The 17650-nt window shown below is 42.2% G+C and overlaps 2 protein-coding genes across 2 annotated transcripts; both read right to left on the bottom strand.

Annotated features, from left to right (window-relative positions):
• Nucleotides 1-3269: 3269 nt before the first annotated feature.
• On the bottom strand, nucleotides 3270-7710 carry LOC115400888 (uncharacterized). Its single transcript, XM_030108950.1, has 4 exons — nucleotides 6826-7710; nucleotides 6118-6276; nucleotides 5973-6023; nucleotides 3270-3933 (listed from the first exon to the last, which is right to left on the bottom strand). The coding sequence occupies exons 1-4, from the start codon at nucleotides 7691-7693 to the stop codon at nucleotides 3683-3685; spliced, it is 1329 nt and encodes a 442-aa protein (XP_029964810.1). The 5' UTR covers nucleotides 7694-7710; the 3' UTR covers nucleotides 3270-3682.
• A 1152-nt stretch (nucleotides 7711-8862) lies between these two features.
• On the bottom strand, nucleotides 8863-15885 carry LOC115400007 (histone-lysine N-methyltransferase, H3 lysine-36 specific-like). The gene is made up of 10 exons (XM_030107660.1): nucleotides 15768-15885; nucleotides 15523-15685; nucleotides 15189-15381; nucleotides 14580-14636; nucleotides 14333-14419; nucleotides 13448-13504; nucleotides 11851-11907; nucleotides 11603-11689; nucleotides 10198-10254; nucleotides 8863-8904 (listed from the first exon to the last, which is right to left on the bottom strand). Exons 1-10 carry the CDS (start codon nucleotides 15871-15873, stop codon nucleotides 8863-8865), a joined length of 906 nt encoding a protein of 301 aa, XP_029963520.1. The 5' UTR covers nucleotides 15874-15885.
• Nucleotides 15886-17650: the final 1765 nt, after the last annotated feature.

Genomic DNA, 17650 nt, shown 5'->3' with positions numbered 1-17650 from the left:
TCGCCCGTAGGCTGTGCAGTATCTTCACTGCAGAAAAAAATATCTACATTTCTACCTGAGGCTGAGATGGATCTAAACTTTACAGTGTATTCTCATATTGCTTTTTTGCACAGCGCGAGCAAACAGCGAAATGAGGGGTGGTTTAGCATCGTGAATCAATAGGACCACAACGCTAGGCACACAGCTGCACAATACTCCAAATAGTTAACTAGCATGTACACAGATGGAAGGTTTTACACAGAGAATAAAATTTACAGTCACTAGAAGGAAACAGTTTTGTGTGAGAAAAGAATCAAGAGTAAAAAAAAAAAAAAAATTAGTTAAAAGACGAACTATTTTTCTTGGATATGACTTCATAAATACTTGTTAACATTTTATATGCATGATGAAAATATAATTCTTCAGTTGTTGGGGAGGGGGGCTGCTGTTTGATTTTTTTTTAGTTTTTCTTTTAGAAAGTATGGCATTTTTAAAGAACACGTAAAGCTCTCAGAGGCCTAACATAGAAAGCACAGAGCAGAGAATCAAACGCAGCCAAACACCTAAGAACATAATTCAAGGTTGTTTGATAATTGGAATGATTGTCTTTGTTTGATTCACAAGCCTTGCTGAACTCCATCGATCAATAGGTGCTGCCAGACCAGACATGGAAATGAAGTAAGACATCTTGATTGTCTCTCTTTCTCCCGGCGAGCGGCCCAATGGGGACATAGCTAACAAATCACACTATTATCTATGAGGGAGGTGCTTATCAACGCCACAGTGATTGCAATGCACTTATCTACAGCAAGTGAACAGTGAGGCTGCAGCAGAATGCAAATAAAGCTGACTATGGCAGCTGCTGATTGTGTTGTTTTTAGAGGTACAGAGTTTTGTGTAAGAAGGCAGAAGGCACCAGCGAGACTGCAGACTGCTGTGTGTCTGATGTTTACCACCGGCTCCGTGCATCATCTACAATTATGTAATTGCAGAGGTTTGAAAGCACACATATTCATGTGTTTGCATAGGCTGCAGCAAGAAGCTTGCAGCAGATGTACAGTAGTTCTCAGGAGGTTTCACAGCAGCTACCTGCACTGCCTCACAGCCTAATGGAATTCAATGCAACAGTAATCTAACATATTCTATATTTTAAACGTTTTTTTTTTTTTTTTTTTTTTTCCAAGCAGGGAGCAGTTCATTTTATTGTGCTGGCTTTTACACTGCAGTTATTTACAGCACTGCAGTGCGTTTGGTTGCTGCTACCGAGGCTCTTTGGTCATGTGTGGCTTCAACATGATAACAAGGTTTTATTTACTGTCACTCCACCGGGCTTAGGCAAAGTAGCATATGTTATGTAATAACTTAGATAACACTCCCAGCCCCTTTAATTGGTTTGAGCTGAATTAGGACCAACTCATCAACATAGCAGCCTCTCATCATAGATTTATAGACGGCCATGATTGCTGCCGGGGTGAAATGAACTCTTTCTGCCTGCAGGGAAATGTTGAAAGATGCCCGACTGAAACATGCTCCCGCTTTCACATGCAGACACCAGCACACCGTCTAAACACCAGCACATGATCCAACAACACACACACACACACACACACACACACACACACACACACACACACACACACACACACACACACACACACACACACACACACACACACACACACACACACACACACACACACACAGACTGGTTTATAGTGCATAGACTGACAAAATCTCAAAACGGGTATGTTGGTGGTTTACACTGACACACCTTTCCCAAGGTCCTAGAGCCATGGGGGTAAGGCTAAAACACTGCAAAAAAATTGAAAAAAATTTAGCTCACTTCAGCTCTCAGAAAGAAGCTTCAGGGCCTGAGATACCACACCTGACTGGCTAGTGGTTTAACCTGACTTTTGGATTGTGGTTTATACTGACCATAACAGGTTTATAGCGACTTTAAAGGGACAACAAAGTGGCGCCAAAACAACACCTATTTAACATAAATTAGCATAAATACTCACTACCACCAGACATCACTATGCATTAGGTGGACAAAACCATAATACAGTATTTAGACTTACAGAGAAGAGGATTTCACCCCTTCAGCTCCTCCTTTGAGGCTAATGCACAAACACAAAATAGTATTCAGCCTTTACAGACATGATTAGCATTATTCGGACCTCAAAAGGTGAATGGTTTCAATTTTTCAGTCCCTCCAAGAGACAAATACAAAGATCTGACTGCAAAAAAGGTGCAAGAAAGTGATCTTTAAGAATATTACCCTTTAACTCTCAAGCATGCAACCTTCATGCAGATTCTGAATTAAGTTTTCAACAAAAAATGACTTCTTCACGTCAGGTGTCCAATTGTTTTCAAAACTGTAAATATTTTCTATGTTCTAGCGATCTGTGTTCATAGATGATGGGTTTGTAATGGCAAACAACAACTTTAGTTATGTTTTGGTAAAGTACTGTAAATAAAACAAAAAATCACCTGTTTTTGAGAACTTGAACACACTGTTTTTATTCTTAAGATAAGCAGACAGTTTAGATCCCACATGGTATTGAGTCGTTTTTAAAAAAAAAAAAGTATACAGAAAAAAAAAATGTGGGACAATAAATAAAAAACAACCTTTTACACAAAGGTATTGGAGATAACGTAAAAATAAATATAATTTAAAATAAATATAATTTTAAATAGTTTGTTTCTGTTCCACAATTGTGTTTTTGTTAAAGAGAGAGAAAAAAAAAGCATCTTAACGGAACTGAGGTAAGACATGAAAACAACAAAAATGGAGTGTTCTTTTAAAGGAATACTCAAACAATTTTGTACCCACGCCCTTTCCCTGTCATTGACAAAGTGAGAAAAGCTCATTAACACCTTTTTGTGTCTCTGCTTCCAGTGGCTGGATCCCAGCTGTTAGCATCGTAGTTAGCTTTGCTCAATTGCTGGAGGGCAATAGGAGTCGGAGCCGGACTGACGGAAGTGGACAAAGTACTCCTTACAGTGGTCCAGGGGACGGCATATTAGCACGTGAAGTAAATCTGAATGGTTGTGAAACATTTTGAAAGACGTGTTTTCTTTTCAACCCGTTAAAATAACGTTTTGATACATGCAGACCTGCGCATGCGCAGTGCTCCGTGGAAGGATATACCGAGCACAGCAGTAGCAGCCGGAAGGTGACTGTAAGTGGGCGCACTTTCATATACTTCTGCTCCTTCCGGCTGCTACTGCTGTGCTCTGGTATATCCTTCCACGGAGCACTGCGCATGCGCAGGTCTGCATGTATCAAAACGTTATTTTAACGGGTTGAAAAGAAAACACGTCTTTCAAAATGTTTCACAACCATTCGAATTTACTTCACGTGCTAATACGCCGTCCCCTGGACCACTGGAAGGAGTACTTTGCCCACTTCCGTCAGTCCGGCTCCGACTCCTATTGCCCTTCAGCAATTGAGCTAAGCTAACTACGATGCTAACAGCTGGGAACCAGCCACTGGACGCAGAGACACAAAAAAGGTATTTTTGAGCTTGTCTCACTTTGTCAATGATAGGGAAAGGGCGTGGGTACAAAATCGTTCGAGTATTCCTTTAACTAAGTGCCCCCTTGGCTGTTTTTAACAAGAACCTGCTGAACTTGCCTCTGTACATCAACTGAACCACACCTCAGTGGGCTGGGAATTCAAGTAAACGGCAACACATGCTTAAAGTTTCCTCTGAGCCTGCCTCTTGTTTGTAGTGATTCGGTTTCTGACGAAGTCTCTTATATTTTGTACACTTCGCTGTGACAGCACAGGGTCTTCCGCCTGCTGGCACTGCCTGCACTCAGGTTTGGAGGCGAGTTTCCCCTCGGTAATGTGCTCTCCAAAATGTCGCATCACTGCTGCAACTTCAGCTTTGGACCACATCTTCTTTGGTAGTCTTCTTGCTTCACACTCCTGCCTGTCATTTTTTCCTGAAAGTACAGATTAAATAGAGAAATGAAAATTAATGGGAGGTGTGAAAACAATCAAAAGTTTAGTTGAGTTCATGCCACAGAAACTTATCAGAAGAGCTGCAGAACAACAAACATGAGCACAGGCTCTACATAGAGAGATGTAAGGGGCTGATGCAGAGCAGAATAGCTGCAGCTGAGTGAAGGAAGAGGTTGTAGTAATGACTGTATCTAGCCTAAGCTGTCATCAGGACTCACCACCAATAAGATATGGCTCAAGGTGATGTAGCCAGGATCCACTGGGAAATGACAAGAGGAGAGGAGGTGCTGGGCTGGTCCATTTTGATAGGCCATACCTGTTCTAAGGTAGCCAACACTACCTGTTATTATTATCAATCATCTTATTCCAGTTCATAATCATTTCATTTTCATTTTATTTTATTAAACAGGGAAAGATTACACTTAAGATAATCAGGCCTGACTCAGTAACTAACTGATTTTCAGCAGGTCCCTGCTCTGCAGCAGACAAAACACACACTCAGACAGACAAACAAAAGCACTCATTTGCACAAAGGAGGTCATTCTGGTGGTGTCCATGCTCCCACTACTGATGGCTGCAGTGGTAGCCATCAGCCAGATGTTTCATTATAGTCTTTTTAAAGAGCCCTGTTGTATGGATTGTCCTCAAATTCAAGGGGAGCAGATTCCAGGATTCTGTGAGCTTATAGAAAAAAAGATCTTTTCCCATAGTTGTTTTTAAACTGTGGTTTAGGTAAGAGTTCATTTGTAGTGGACCTGGTCCTTAGTCCTGAACCAGAGGTGAGCTTAGGAACCAGGGCAGACAGTGAGGCTGAAGGGCAGCTGTTCTGCAGAAGGTGATAGAGCTTCAGACCATGGCTCAGAGTGTAGTCCTGGAAAGTCAAGGCCCCTGACAGTGACAGGGCTGTGCAATCATCCACACTGCTTATGGACCTGAGTATGCTAGATGGAGGAAGGCCAAGTAAAATGGAACATAAACTATAGGGTGGTGTTGAGGAGCTGAGGGTAAAAAAAAAAAAAAAAAAAAAATCCATCCCCTGAATAAGGTGCTGCAAAATAACAGACTTATCTGTGGTGGAAAACTGCCATACAATGTCTTCTTGGTATCTATTAATTAATGGGTCTTACTGTACTCATACTTTTAATATTTTTCTCTGTCTCTACATACTTTTAATGATGGAATGTTGAATGTTGGTATGTTGCTCACTTTTGTAACTCAAGTATCTATCTTTTCTTTTTTAGCATTAGTTGGAAGTATTAGTTATGAAATATACAAATACAGCTTATGTAACATTGTTGAAATAGTTTGCCTTATACTGGGTTTTATATTAGTCAAGGACAGTTTACCTTAAATACTTGGCCTACACTACACCTAAGCCTTCTGTACTGATATCTTATAATGCATTTTATGATGTTCATTTATTTTCTTGAATATTAAGTCACATACACACATCAAACACCAGCTTTTAATGTAATTTTGAGGTCCTTACTGAATGTAGAAATGGGTACAGACTGTATTGACTATTCAGGGTCTTACAACAGTTGTTGAATAATGGCTTACACAATAGGGCTGGAAAGGGTGACATAGCGGAAATGCAAAAACTGCAATGCATTGTGGGTTTAGCGGGCATTTGGGAAATGTGTCCACTCCGTTTACATAGTGAGACGCTGTAATCAATTCACAATGGCATAGACTAGCTGTGTGATTCTTTGCCACAAATGGTATCACGATAGGCACGGACAAGGGATTGAAGGGTTCAGATTTTTCTCCTTTCCAACATGGAAAAAACAAGGGCTTCGGGTCGCTGAGCTCACCAAGAAGCACCAAATGGCTTGGATATCAGCCATAAGATGACCTGAATATCACTCGACACATGTTGGGTGTGTTCTCAACATTTTCATACTGGTAAGTTATAACTAAAGCATGTGTTAATGTTAACCCTCAGGGGTTATCAACTATTTTAGAGGTATTAAGTCACTACGTGAGTCAACATTTCCAAAGGCCTTAAAAGTGGTCTTACCTTCAGATGGTGTAGTCTCTCCCATCGAGGATGTCGCTTGCGAAAGTGTCTCTGTTAAAAACAAAACATGACTTTTGAACAGTGTCCCATGAACAGAAACCTTCTCCAAAGTTGTTGGCCGTCTGCTGAGAGACAGATCACTTACCGTGGTCCAGAGAGGCATGGGCCTGCTCCATGTCTGTGCCTCCTGATGACAGTCCCAGGCCTTCCTCATCTTCAGACTGGGTTTTTCTGGACTCAGTGCCGCTGTCCTCAGAGTCGGTGCCACTGTCCTTGGCTTCAGTGTCACTGAGTAGTATCTCATCTAGGAAAAGGTTTGATTAATTCATTTATCGATTGACAGATAATGACAAGGTAGCAAAAGACAATGATAGATAGACTTAATAGCTAAAAAAAAAAGATAGAGATAGACAAGTAGATATATTGGTAGGTGGACAGATAAAGCTTGAAAAAGGTAAGACATTGGCAGGTACAGACAGAAAGACCGACAAATAGAGATGACAGGTTGGAAAATAGATTGACAGATATAACTAGAGAAAGACAGAAATAGAGACAGCTAGAAATAGAGATAGCTAGAAATAAAAGAGGTAGAAAGATAGAGATGGCTAGAAATAAAAACAGAAAGATAGGTAGAAAAAGTAGGGTAAATAGGGATAGCTAGAGATAGAGACAAACAGATAAAGACAGCTAGAAATACAGATAGACATAGATAGGAAAAGAGAAACAGAGGGATAGTAAGAGAAAGGCAGACAGAGATAGTGATAAAAAGAGATACACACGCTTAGATTGAAGGTGAAAGAGCGGTAGAGAAAGATAGATGGAGATAGATGAGTACAGATAGATACACAGATACCTTCAACTTCAATTTCATCCAATGATTTTCCCTGCAGGCCAGAAAGATTGCCTTTCTCCATGGACAATAGTAGCTTGGAAATCTTGGCCAACTGTGTGGTTGGGACTGGTAGTCTATAGAAATCCCGATGGACACGGATATCATGTCCAAGGAAGTCTGCGACCTGATCAAGTTCATTTTTTTTCAAATTCAGGATTTGTGAGAGCGTGGCCACATGTTTTCGGAGCTGAGTTGACCGGAGGAGCTCTGGGTGCTTTGCTCCACACCGGTTTCCATAAAGGCGCAAACAGTCTTGTCCTCTGTAGTGGCTCTGAGCTTGGGGTCTTCCAAACAGGAAGACATTGTTGTCCAAGACACCACATTCCTTCCTTTTGCTTGTCAGTAGTGTCAGGGCGTCGACCATGCAAGGTGTGAGAAGAATGACCACCTTTCTTTCTCTTTTCCCAACAATTTCAACTCTGGTGAAATAGTTGCACAATTTCTGCTCCAGTTTTGACAGGGCCAAAGCAACATCTTCATGCAGCTTTGATCTGTCCCGATCCTCAAAACTTTTCAACAGCATTTTGGAAACTTCTCCAGCACGTCTCCGGTTGAATACAATGATCTGTGCTAAAGTAACTTTAGCAAGCTCAGCATAGTTTTTGGACGTGGCTTCCCCAACCAGGTTGGCAGCAGCACTGTCTGTAGTCTTCTGGAGGTACTGGTGGAGTGTTCGAACATCCTCAGTAAAGGGCAGGGTTGTTGGTTTATTGTACTTTGCACTACTCAGAGTGTTGAGGGCACCGTGGGAAACCAACTCACACCACTTGGAGGTGTAAAGTTTGCTGAATGTTTCAGCTGACTTGATAAGTGCTTCATCTTCGGCCATCAGGGCCCGGCAATGAATGATATCACAGATTTTGTTAAGTGTGTGCCCCAACTTCAAAGCCAGACTTGGGGTGTGATAGGAGAGCTTTTCCTCATCAAACCCAGCAACTTTTTTGACAGCCCGAACAACAATCTGAAAGTTTGAAGGCTTTATAGCCTCCTCCAGGCTGTGTATCGAGAAGTCGTTGCGCAGACATACCAGTAGTCGTCCCACTTCTCGGAGCTTCTGACGTACATATTCGTGCTTCGTGGGGTCCTGTCCATGTCTATTGTAAAGGGACTGGGCAAAATGAACAACAGAAAGGTCATTTCGCACAGCCATGCCAATCTCATCCAGTTTCATGGTGCTGAGAATCTTCCACATTCCACTTGAGAAGTGTTGACTGAATACCGTTTCTTGGGCTGTGGCTAAAGCCAGCACTCTTCTTCTCCCATGTTGTTCATCCAGGCCCTCATCTCCTGGCTTACAAGGACATCTTCTGACATGCCTCCACAGCTCTTTGCGGGTATACAGCCCTTGACAGTGCATACAGTGCACAAAGTTCCGAGCTACAGCAGTAGCTTTTGGTTTCCTTTTCACTTTCAACTGTCCTTTTTCACCTTGGAGTACGGTACAGTTATGTTTGAAGTTCCCCCTGTTTCGCATCTTTTCAAACAATATCTTGCGCTCCTTTGAGTGCTCAGGGAGGTAAAACGCATATGAAACCTCTGGATGTGACATATGTGTTTTGAGGTGACGAGTCAGTCTACTTTGTGGCTTTCCACAAATAAAGCAGTAGTTCCGGTTGGTCAAACTAAGATGTGTTGGAGTTGCATTATGTTTGCTCTTCACATGCTTCTTCGATGAGCCTTTGTTAGAAACGGCAGAGTCTGATGTTTCAGCAGCGGTGACATCCAAACCTCCAACAGTTGAGTCTGACGTTTCAGTAGCAGTGACATCCAAACCTCCAGCCCGACATTCTGACGTATCAGCTGTAACTGGAATACATGTGTCCATAATGTCCTTTGTGCATTTACTGTGTGACGCTGGTTTTCCTCGACTCAGTCGGGCTTTTGACTCAGTCACCACAGACGCGCTTGAATCTGAATCATCATCTGACTCTGTTTCTGGTACATATTCACTTCCAGAGCTGTACTGTTCATCAAGGTCTGCCTTTTGATCTTGATCTTTCACCCGTCTGTAGCAGCACTGATGCCAGATTCTGTGACAGGCTGTGAAAGATTTGGAAAAGTCAAATTAAAATTGTCCATGTACAAAAGAATAGTAACAACACAGCAGCTGTCTTTTATCTCTTTGCAAAATAATATCGTCTTTCACGTCATCTAAGAGGGGTGTTATGAGTTAAATAGTTCTGCCTTGGGTTGGGCGGTATGAACAAAATCTTATATCACGGTAACGGTATATATCACGGTATGTATTTTTCGCCTGTAAACTCAAATAATTGCTTAAAAATAACCAAACTGTCACATTTGTTCATTTTCCTCTTAATTTTTAAACTCCAGTTTATATAACTTGAATTATAAAAAAAAAAAAAATCACAACATGAAAGAAAAAAAGACCTGAGTTTTTAGCGTCACTCCCGGAGCCACTAGTCTCTGCGTCCGCCATTATGGCTACCACCCCTCCTGGATACGCTGGTGTTGTTCGCGAGCACACCCTGTGCTTATCTGACCAATGAAACGCAGCGAACAAACCCCGCACGACGTCGGGACACGCTGTGAAAATGCACAAATGCACCCAAACAATTGCGCTCCGGCTGTCCTGTTAGCGAGTGCAGACGACTCTACACTGACTCAGAGAGCTGCAGCAGACATCTGCTCTCTCTCCGGTATAAACGGTATGGCAAAATTTCAACCGGTACACACTTTTACACCGTCAAACAGTATTATACCGTCATACCGCCCAGCCCTAGTTCTGCCATGGCAAATAAACAGTATATGGTCCTCAAAGCAGGTGGTTCAGCTTCAAATCTGCACTTGGATCCATTTACACCATGTCTCTCTTTCTGGTCTTTCTGACTCTATCCACTAAATTTGAACAACAACCATGGATTTAGCTAATATCTTACCTTTGCACTTGAACCCTATCCATCGCAAAGGAGACAGTGGTCCCAGGCAATGAATGCACTTGTCCATGGCAGACATCGTTATGCACTGAAGAACATGTTTAAGACACTGCAAAAATAAAAAAAAAATAAAAAAAATTCAGAATAAGTGTGATTTTGAATGCAAAGTATCCTATAAGTAAGTCTATGTACCAAAATAATTTAAGGTGACTGCAAACACTTAAATGACTTAGATACAGTTGCAGGAAAAAGTATGTGAACCCTTTAAGATTACTTGAATTTCTGCATAAAATGGTCAAAAAGTATGTTCTGATCTTCATCTAAGTCAAATCACTAGACAAACCCAGTCTGCTTAAACTAGTACAGCACAAAAAATAAGTTTATAAGCTTTCTATCCCCAGTCAGAGGTGACACAGAAATTACCACAGATCAGACATACCTGTCCAGGGTCTGTGGCACCAGAAGCTCTCAGAGAGGACATGTCCACATCAGGAGGCTGTAAAGAGAAAGGAAATTCATATGTACTCAGGTCATTTCTTCCTTTGTTTCTTTTCAACACAGCTGTACACTTAAAGGAATACTCCAAAGATTTTTGACCCACGCCCTTTCCCTATCATTGACAGAGTTAGACAAGCTCATAAATACCTTTTTTGTGTCTATGCATCCTGTGGCTGGCTCCCAGCTGTTAGCATCATAGTTAGATTAGCTCAATTGCTGGAAGTCAATAGGGAAACAGAGCCGGACTGACGAAAGTGGGCAAAACACTCCTTCCAGTGGTCCAGGGGACGGCGTATTAGCAGGTGAAGTAAATCCGAATGGTTACAAAACATTCTAAAAGACGTGTTTTCTTTTCAATCCGTTAAAATAACGTTTTGATACACACAGACCTGCGCATGCGCAGTGCTCCGCGGAAGGATATACCGGCGCACAGCAGCCTCCTGCTGTTCCCTATTGACTTCCAGCAATTGAGCTAATCTAACTACGATGCTAACAGCTGGGAACCAGTCACTGGACGAAGAGACACAAAAAAGGTATTTATGAGCTTGTCTAACTTTGTCAATGATAGGGATAGGGCGTGGGTCCAAAGTCTTCGGAGTATTCAGTAACAACAGATTGACAAGATCTACTGGACTTTAAAACAAGTTTTCTTTAAATACCACATGCAGACAAGACCCTCTGTGTGTTTAGTCCATGTCAGATGCATTCAGGTAGTTCTTGTTTTGATGTGCACACACAGAGGAAAGTGTGACTCTAAAACCTACTAATGTATATATTGTAAAGGTCCTCATGAACCACCATAAACTCAGGTGACAACACACTCAGTTGTGTGTGACATCAGCCTTACACACGAGTTTAAGATTCTAAAAGTTGTCAGGGAATATGTCAATATAAACCACATGTACATAGATACCACCATATACTCAGGTAGCTGTACACACACACACACAGATGTGAGAGTGACTCTCAAACTTATTAATGTATCTCTTTTAGATGTCCACATTAACCACCACCTGGTCAGAAGACTATACACACACACACACACTCAGTGGCAAGAGTGAATTTCAGAAATGTGTCAGTACAAACCTGTTTAGACCACCATAGACCACAAGCACACAAAAGTTAAAAAAAGACCTTCTTGGCAAATCCATGTTCATGCTTATCAAATACTGAAACAACCACACCCTTGCTCAGATGCGAGTGTGACTTCAGAACAGCGAAAATCCTCCAATTAACCTGTTCCTACTACCAAATCAATTCAGGAAGCTACACAAATACATACTGACACATGGCAGAATAAGTAGACTGACTGTAAATAACATTTAAGATCACAAAACGTGAATTACCTTTTCAAAACTGGGTTGCAGCCCAAGCACTGGACTCTGGTCACTTTGGCTCACAGGCAATGGGGAGTCCTGTCTGTCCACCGAGCACTGAAAACAGTGACAAAAGGCATATGAGGGCAATCAAACTCAAACGACAATTTCATACTTTGGTGGAAAAAAAAACCCACTAAACTTCCAGGAAACAGCGAGAGGTGAGCAATCATCAACCAGGCAGAGGTGACACAGAAATGACCACAGATCAGACATACCTGTCCAGGGTCTGTGGCACCAGAAGCTCTCGGAGAGGACATGTCCACATCAGGAGGCTGTAAAGAGAAAAGACATTCATATCAACTCAGGTCATTTCTTCCTTTAGACGTTTGTTTTGAACACAACAGACCTGCCAACCTTGGTGAATTTTTTTTTTTGATAACCACAGGGCTCTCCCACCCCCCGCACCCCACCAGGAGTGTTGTCCAATGGGGGGGTTTGTGACTCGTCCCATCAGTCTCTGAGGATTCTGCAGCAGCAGAATCACGTGACAGCAATGCTTTTTTTCCATTGGTTGTTGCGCTATTTTAGCCAGACCTTTGCTTTTTTGATTGACAGCGACGTGACAGGGTCGCACACGTTTCCTCCCAGTTCCAGAGCTGCTGCGCACCAGCCTAATTTACCGGTATTTTTTCAGCGTGACAAAATACCGACATGCGTGACACTATAGCCCTGCTGCTGCATCGTGTTGTCAGATATGAGTATTGCACGTCCACATTTCTAACTGCGCTCACAGATGTCTGCAGCTTTATGCGTAGTTTATGAGGCCGAGCGTACCAGCGTATTCTGATGTCAAATTGCGTACCTGCTACGCAAAATGCGTACAGGTTGGCAGGTCTGCAAATACATATTGACATATGGCAGAAGAGGAGATTAAAGCAGACTGACTGTAAATAACATTTAAGATGACAAAACGTGAATTACCTTTTCAAAACTGGGTTGCAGCCCAAGCACTGGACTCTGGTCACTTTGGCTCACAGGCAATGGGGAGTCCTGTCTGTCCACTGAGCACTGACAACAGTGGCAAAAGGCATATGAGGGCAATCAAACTCAAAAGACAATTTCATACTTACGGTGCATTCACACCGGAGGCGTTGCAAGCGTCACGGGCATCACTGACGCCTCAAACTTGACGCGTGTAAAGTGTGGAATTTGACGCGTGTTATTTTACACACGACGCTTGCAACGCTCGCGACGCGCGCCAGCTCACTGGCGGGAGTGGGAGGAGCTTCTGTGTCCTGTCTTCATGTTGACAATGGTGGATCCTATCGAGACACTGGCTCGGCTTTATTTAATAAAGAAAGCCAGAAAACGGCGTCGTCAGGTGCCTGTGCGACATCGTTGGGTTCATCCCATCCTGCAGCGGCGTTCGCAATTTGGTGAATTTCACCATTTGCTCCAGGAGCTGCGTGAGGATGAGGTTCGCTTTCAGCGGTACTTCCGCGTCTCCCGGGCCCAGTTTGACGACCTTCTGGCCCGCATCAGAGCTCGGAGTGCTCGTCTGTGATTGGATGATGCTCCGCATTGACGCTTCAAAAGTTCAATTTTCCCAACTTCAGGCGATGAAGCCTGCGACGCGCGTCGCCAACGCTCGAAAAGCGACAATCGAAAAGCGCCTGACATGCGTTAGGTCCATTGAAGCTCGTCCACCATAGACTTTGAATGTAAAAGCAACGCCCGTGACGCTTGCAACGCGTCTGGTGTGAACGCACCATTAGGTGAAAAAAACCCCACTAAACTTGCAGGAAACAGCGAGAGGTGAGCAATTATCAACCAGGCAGAGGTGACATAGAAATGACCACAGATCACACATACCTGCCCAGGGTCTGTGGCACCAGAAGCTCTCGGAGAGGACATGTCCACATCAGGAGGCTGTAAAGAGAAAAGACATTCATATCAACTCAGGTCATTTCTTCCTTTAGACGTTTGTTTTCAACACAGCTGTACACTTAACAACAGATTGACAAGATCTACTGGACTTTAAAACAAGTTTTCTTTAAATACCACATGCAGACAAGACCCTCTGTGTGTTTAGTCCATGTCAGATGCATTCAGGTAGTTCTTGTTTTGATGTGCACACACAGAGGAAAGTGTGACTCTAAAACCTACTAATGTATATATTGTAAAGGTCCTCATGAACCACCATAAACTCAGGTGACAACACACTCAGTTGTGTGTGACATCAGCCTTACACACGAGTTTAAGATTCTAAAAGTTGTCAGGGAATATGTCAATATAAACCACATGTACATAGATACCACCATATACTCAGGTAGCTGTACACACACACACACACACACACACAAATGTGAGTCTGACTCTAAAACTATTAATGTATCTCTTTTAGATGTCCACATTAACCACCACCTGGTCAGAAGACTATACACACACACACACACTCAGTGGCAAGAGTGAATTTCAGAAATGTGTCAGTACAAACCTGTTTAGACCACCATAGACCACAAGCACACAAAAGTTAAAAAAAGACCTTCTTGGCAAATCCATGTTCATGCTTATCAAATACTGAAACAACCACACCCTTGCTCAGATGCGAGTGTGACTTCAGAACAGCGAAAATCCTCCTATTAACCTGTTCCTACTACCAAATCAATTCAGGAAGCTACACAAATACATACTGACACATGGCAGAATAAGTAGACTGACTGTAAATAACATTTAAGATCACAAAACGTGAATTACCTTTTCAAAACTGGGTTGCAGCCCAAGCACTGGACTCTGGTCACTTTGGCTCACAGGCAATGGGGAGTCCTGTCTGTCCACCGAGCACTGAAAACAGTGACAAAAGGCATATGAGGGCAATCAAACTCAAACGACAATTTCATACTTTGGTGGAAAAAAAACCCACTAAACTTCCAGGAAACAGCGAGAGGTGAGCAATCATCAACCAGGCAGAGGTGACACAGAAATGACCACAGATCAGACATACCTGTCCAGGGTCTGTGGCACCAGAAGCTCTCGGAGAGGACATGTCCACATCAGGAGGCTGTAAAGAGAAAAGACATTCATATCAACTCAGGTCATTTCTTACTTTAGACCAGGGTTCTCCAATTCCAGTCCTGGAGGGCCGCAGACCTGCATGTTTTCCATGTCTCCCTGCTTCAACACACCTGAATTTCATGAAGGTTCGTCACCATGTTCAGCAGAAAGCCTGATAACGAGCCTTATTGCAATCAGCTGTGTTGAAGCAGGGAGACATGGAAAACATACATGGCTGCGGCCCTCCAGGACTGGAATCGGAGAACCCTGCTTTAGACGTTTCTTTTCAACACAGCTGTACACTTAACATCAGACTGACAAGATCTATTGGACTTCAAAACAAGTTTTTTTAAATACCATATTCAGATATGATATTGATTTAGAAAATAAAGTAAGCCTGCAGCCAATGCAAAGTATTGAAAGAAGGAACAATGGTCACTTAAGACTTCTGGCCTAATTCTTGATAAAATAGCATCCTAAGTGAAATCAGTATTTTTTTCATCTAAACTGCATTTCCTTGTTGGCAATTATCAGTTTCAGAACATGAAAATATGATCACCTTGCTTCTCCAAGGCCAGTCTGAGTCCCCATAATTATATGTGATCTCCTCTCCAGGGTCGATGTCCCGTGTGGCAAACAGACAGAGATGGGGCTTTCCTTCCATATTCAAATACTTCATTTTGGCATTTGGGTTGATATGGTCGTCATTGACTAGCCTTCCGATTGATCCATCTTCTTTTGCTGCATCAATGCTTCAAAAGGAAAATATGAGGTTAATATTATATGCTTGCATGTGCACATTTTCCTGATTCAAAAAAAATTTGGGTTTGGACTATCAAAAGCAATGTGTCACTTCTCTATGATTAAACTTAGCATGGACTTTTAACACTCACCACCACAGTTTCCCATCAAAGCGAAACTCGAACAAGAAGGCCTTGAGGTTTTTGTGGTAAACTCGTTGTCTCCTCTCACATTCTTGTTTGCTGATAAGTTCGCCACGATACTCCATCAGGAAGTCTCCCTTTTCAAATGAAGTGGAAGCAAAGACACCCCGCCCTAATCAAGACATAAGTAACAAGATAAAAGTCAGGAAATACAATAAACTTTTGACTAATTTCCATTGTTAGATTTAGCTCACCTTTAAAAGAACTGATGCACTTGACATCAAGTCCCTCTTTGTCTTTTCCAGACTCAATGTAAAACAATGCTTCATCTTTTGGCTTTAAACGCCTCCGCCTTGGCATTGTCCTCTTCAGAGTCAGTCTATTTGCCAAACACAAAGTCATGGTTATTACAACTGCTTGCAAGACAGGTAGCGAAAGACATGACTGTAAAAGCCCACAGAAAACAGGAATTTAAAACTGACATCCTGAAAGACCCATAACTAAGCAAGTTACATTATATTAAAGCATTATGAGATCAAGCACAACTTGTTCATACTTAAGTTTTGTTTATATTATTAATAATTCAACACAAGTTATGGTATTTGGAATTTTATGCAAGGTTCAGTACTTTTTCTAAGTATCAAGCTGTAAATGTCTCTTGATCGACATTCAGTAGAAAAGTAAAGTCAAAGGTAAAAACACCTACTGTTATAAACAGCTCTCAATAATAATTCTGACACAGCTGTAGTCATTTTCAGAGTAAAAATGATGAATGTATCAGTCTAATAACGCCAAACGTTACACTACTTTATGTCTCATGTTAGTCTTTTTTTTTTTATTTAACCAATGGACCACAGGTCATAAACCTGAAACACAATCAAATAAATAAACCATCACAATATATTCTTTGAATGTCATCATTATTCACACAAAGACAGATTGCATTACCACTCTAAATAACAGTCGGCTGAAATCACTCAAAACTACATTCCCCATAATGCTTTACGCCTACTGGGCATGCGCAGTTCGAGCCTACAACCACGCGTCTCCACGTAAACAAACTGCCTCACGTGCTTACAAAGTAGATAAACATCACAAGACTGCAGCACAACACTCTACAATAGACTGAAACTGTACACCATGCTGCTGCCATTGCTGTTAGTTGCTGAGCGATGGTAACAAATAAGTTTGGACACGCGTTAGCATCGCTAGCCGAATGCTAAACACCATTTTTGTCTCATATCAACTCCTGCAAACTTATTCTCCGTCTGAACAACCTCATCCTCAGTGCGCTTTGGTTAAACAATTGTACTTCATCATTACAAGAGTCAAATCCACGCACTTCACCTGTTCTCCCACCTGACGCAGCTGATCCGGTGATCACAGCAGGCACCGGCGGAAGAACACGGAGCCGAAGCACTCCGTGTAATATAGTGCCAAGTACAGAGGCTTTTAAACCACTGTGTCGTGGCTATTTTCGAAACTATATTTCTTTAAACTAAAGAAACTTCTAAAACTCGCTCATTTACACCTGTCCCTTGTACTTTGCTATGCTGCACTTCATCTAGCATCACCAGATAAGCTACTTGACATGACACCGATGAGTCCAGCACGACCTATTTAAAAGGCCAAGGCAGAGAAAATCACCGTAGACTGCCAGGACGAGTAATTAGTGCTTCATGAAGCCGGCCGACAACATAAATAAGCTTTAAACGTTTCTGTTATGTGAAATATGAACATACAAATTAATATTCAGTGCCACGTGCTTCATGCTCCATCATGTTTTCAGACCTTAAGCAGGCTCAGAGGAAACCAGGTGGTCACTTAGGTACTGAACCTTGAATAAACAACCTACCTCAGCTCAAAAATCCTCGTTTTTATTGAAAATATACATAATATGAAGCAAAAAATGCAAATATGTTGCTTACCATGTGCTGTGAAGAACGCAGCCGGCTTCGCGCGAAAGTTCCAGAAGCCACGCCCAGATCGCCGTGACGTCTGACGTGTGTGTACGTTTGTGTGTGTGTATGAAAGTGCAATACCAACAACCGCCTCTTGTCTTGCTCTTGGATGAATACACACACACAGAAAGTCAGGTGAGGGGATTATACTGACACTCTAAAAAATAATATTTATA

Source organism: Salarias fasciatus, chromosome 14, assembly GCF_902148845.1.
Source record: "Salarias fasciatus chromosome 14, fSalaFa1.1, whole genome shotgun sequence".
In the NCBI taxonomy this organism is placed as follows: Eukaryota; Metazoa; Chordata; class Actinopteri; order Blenniiformes; family Blenniidae; genus Salarias; species Salarias fasciatus.
This window is presented reverse-complemented; position numbering and strand designations above follow the sequence as displayed.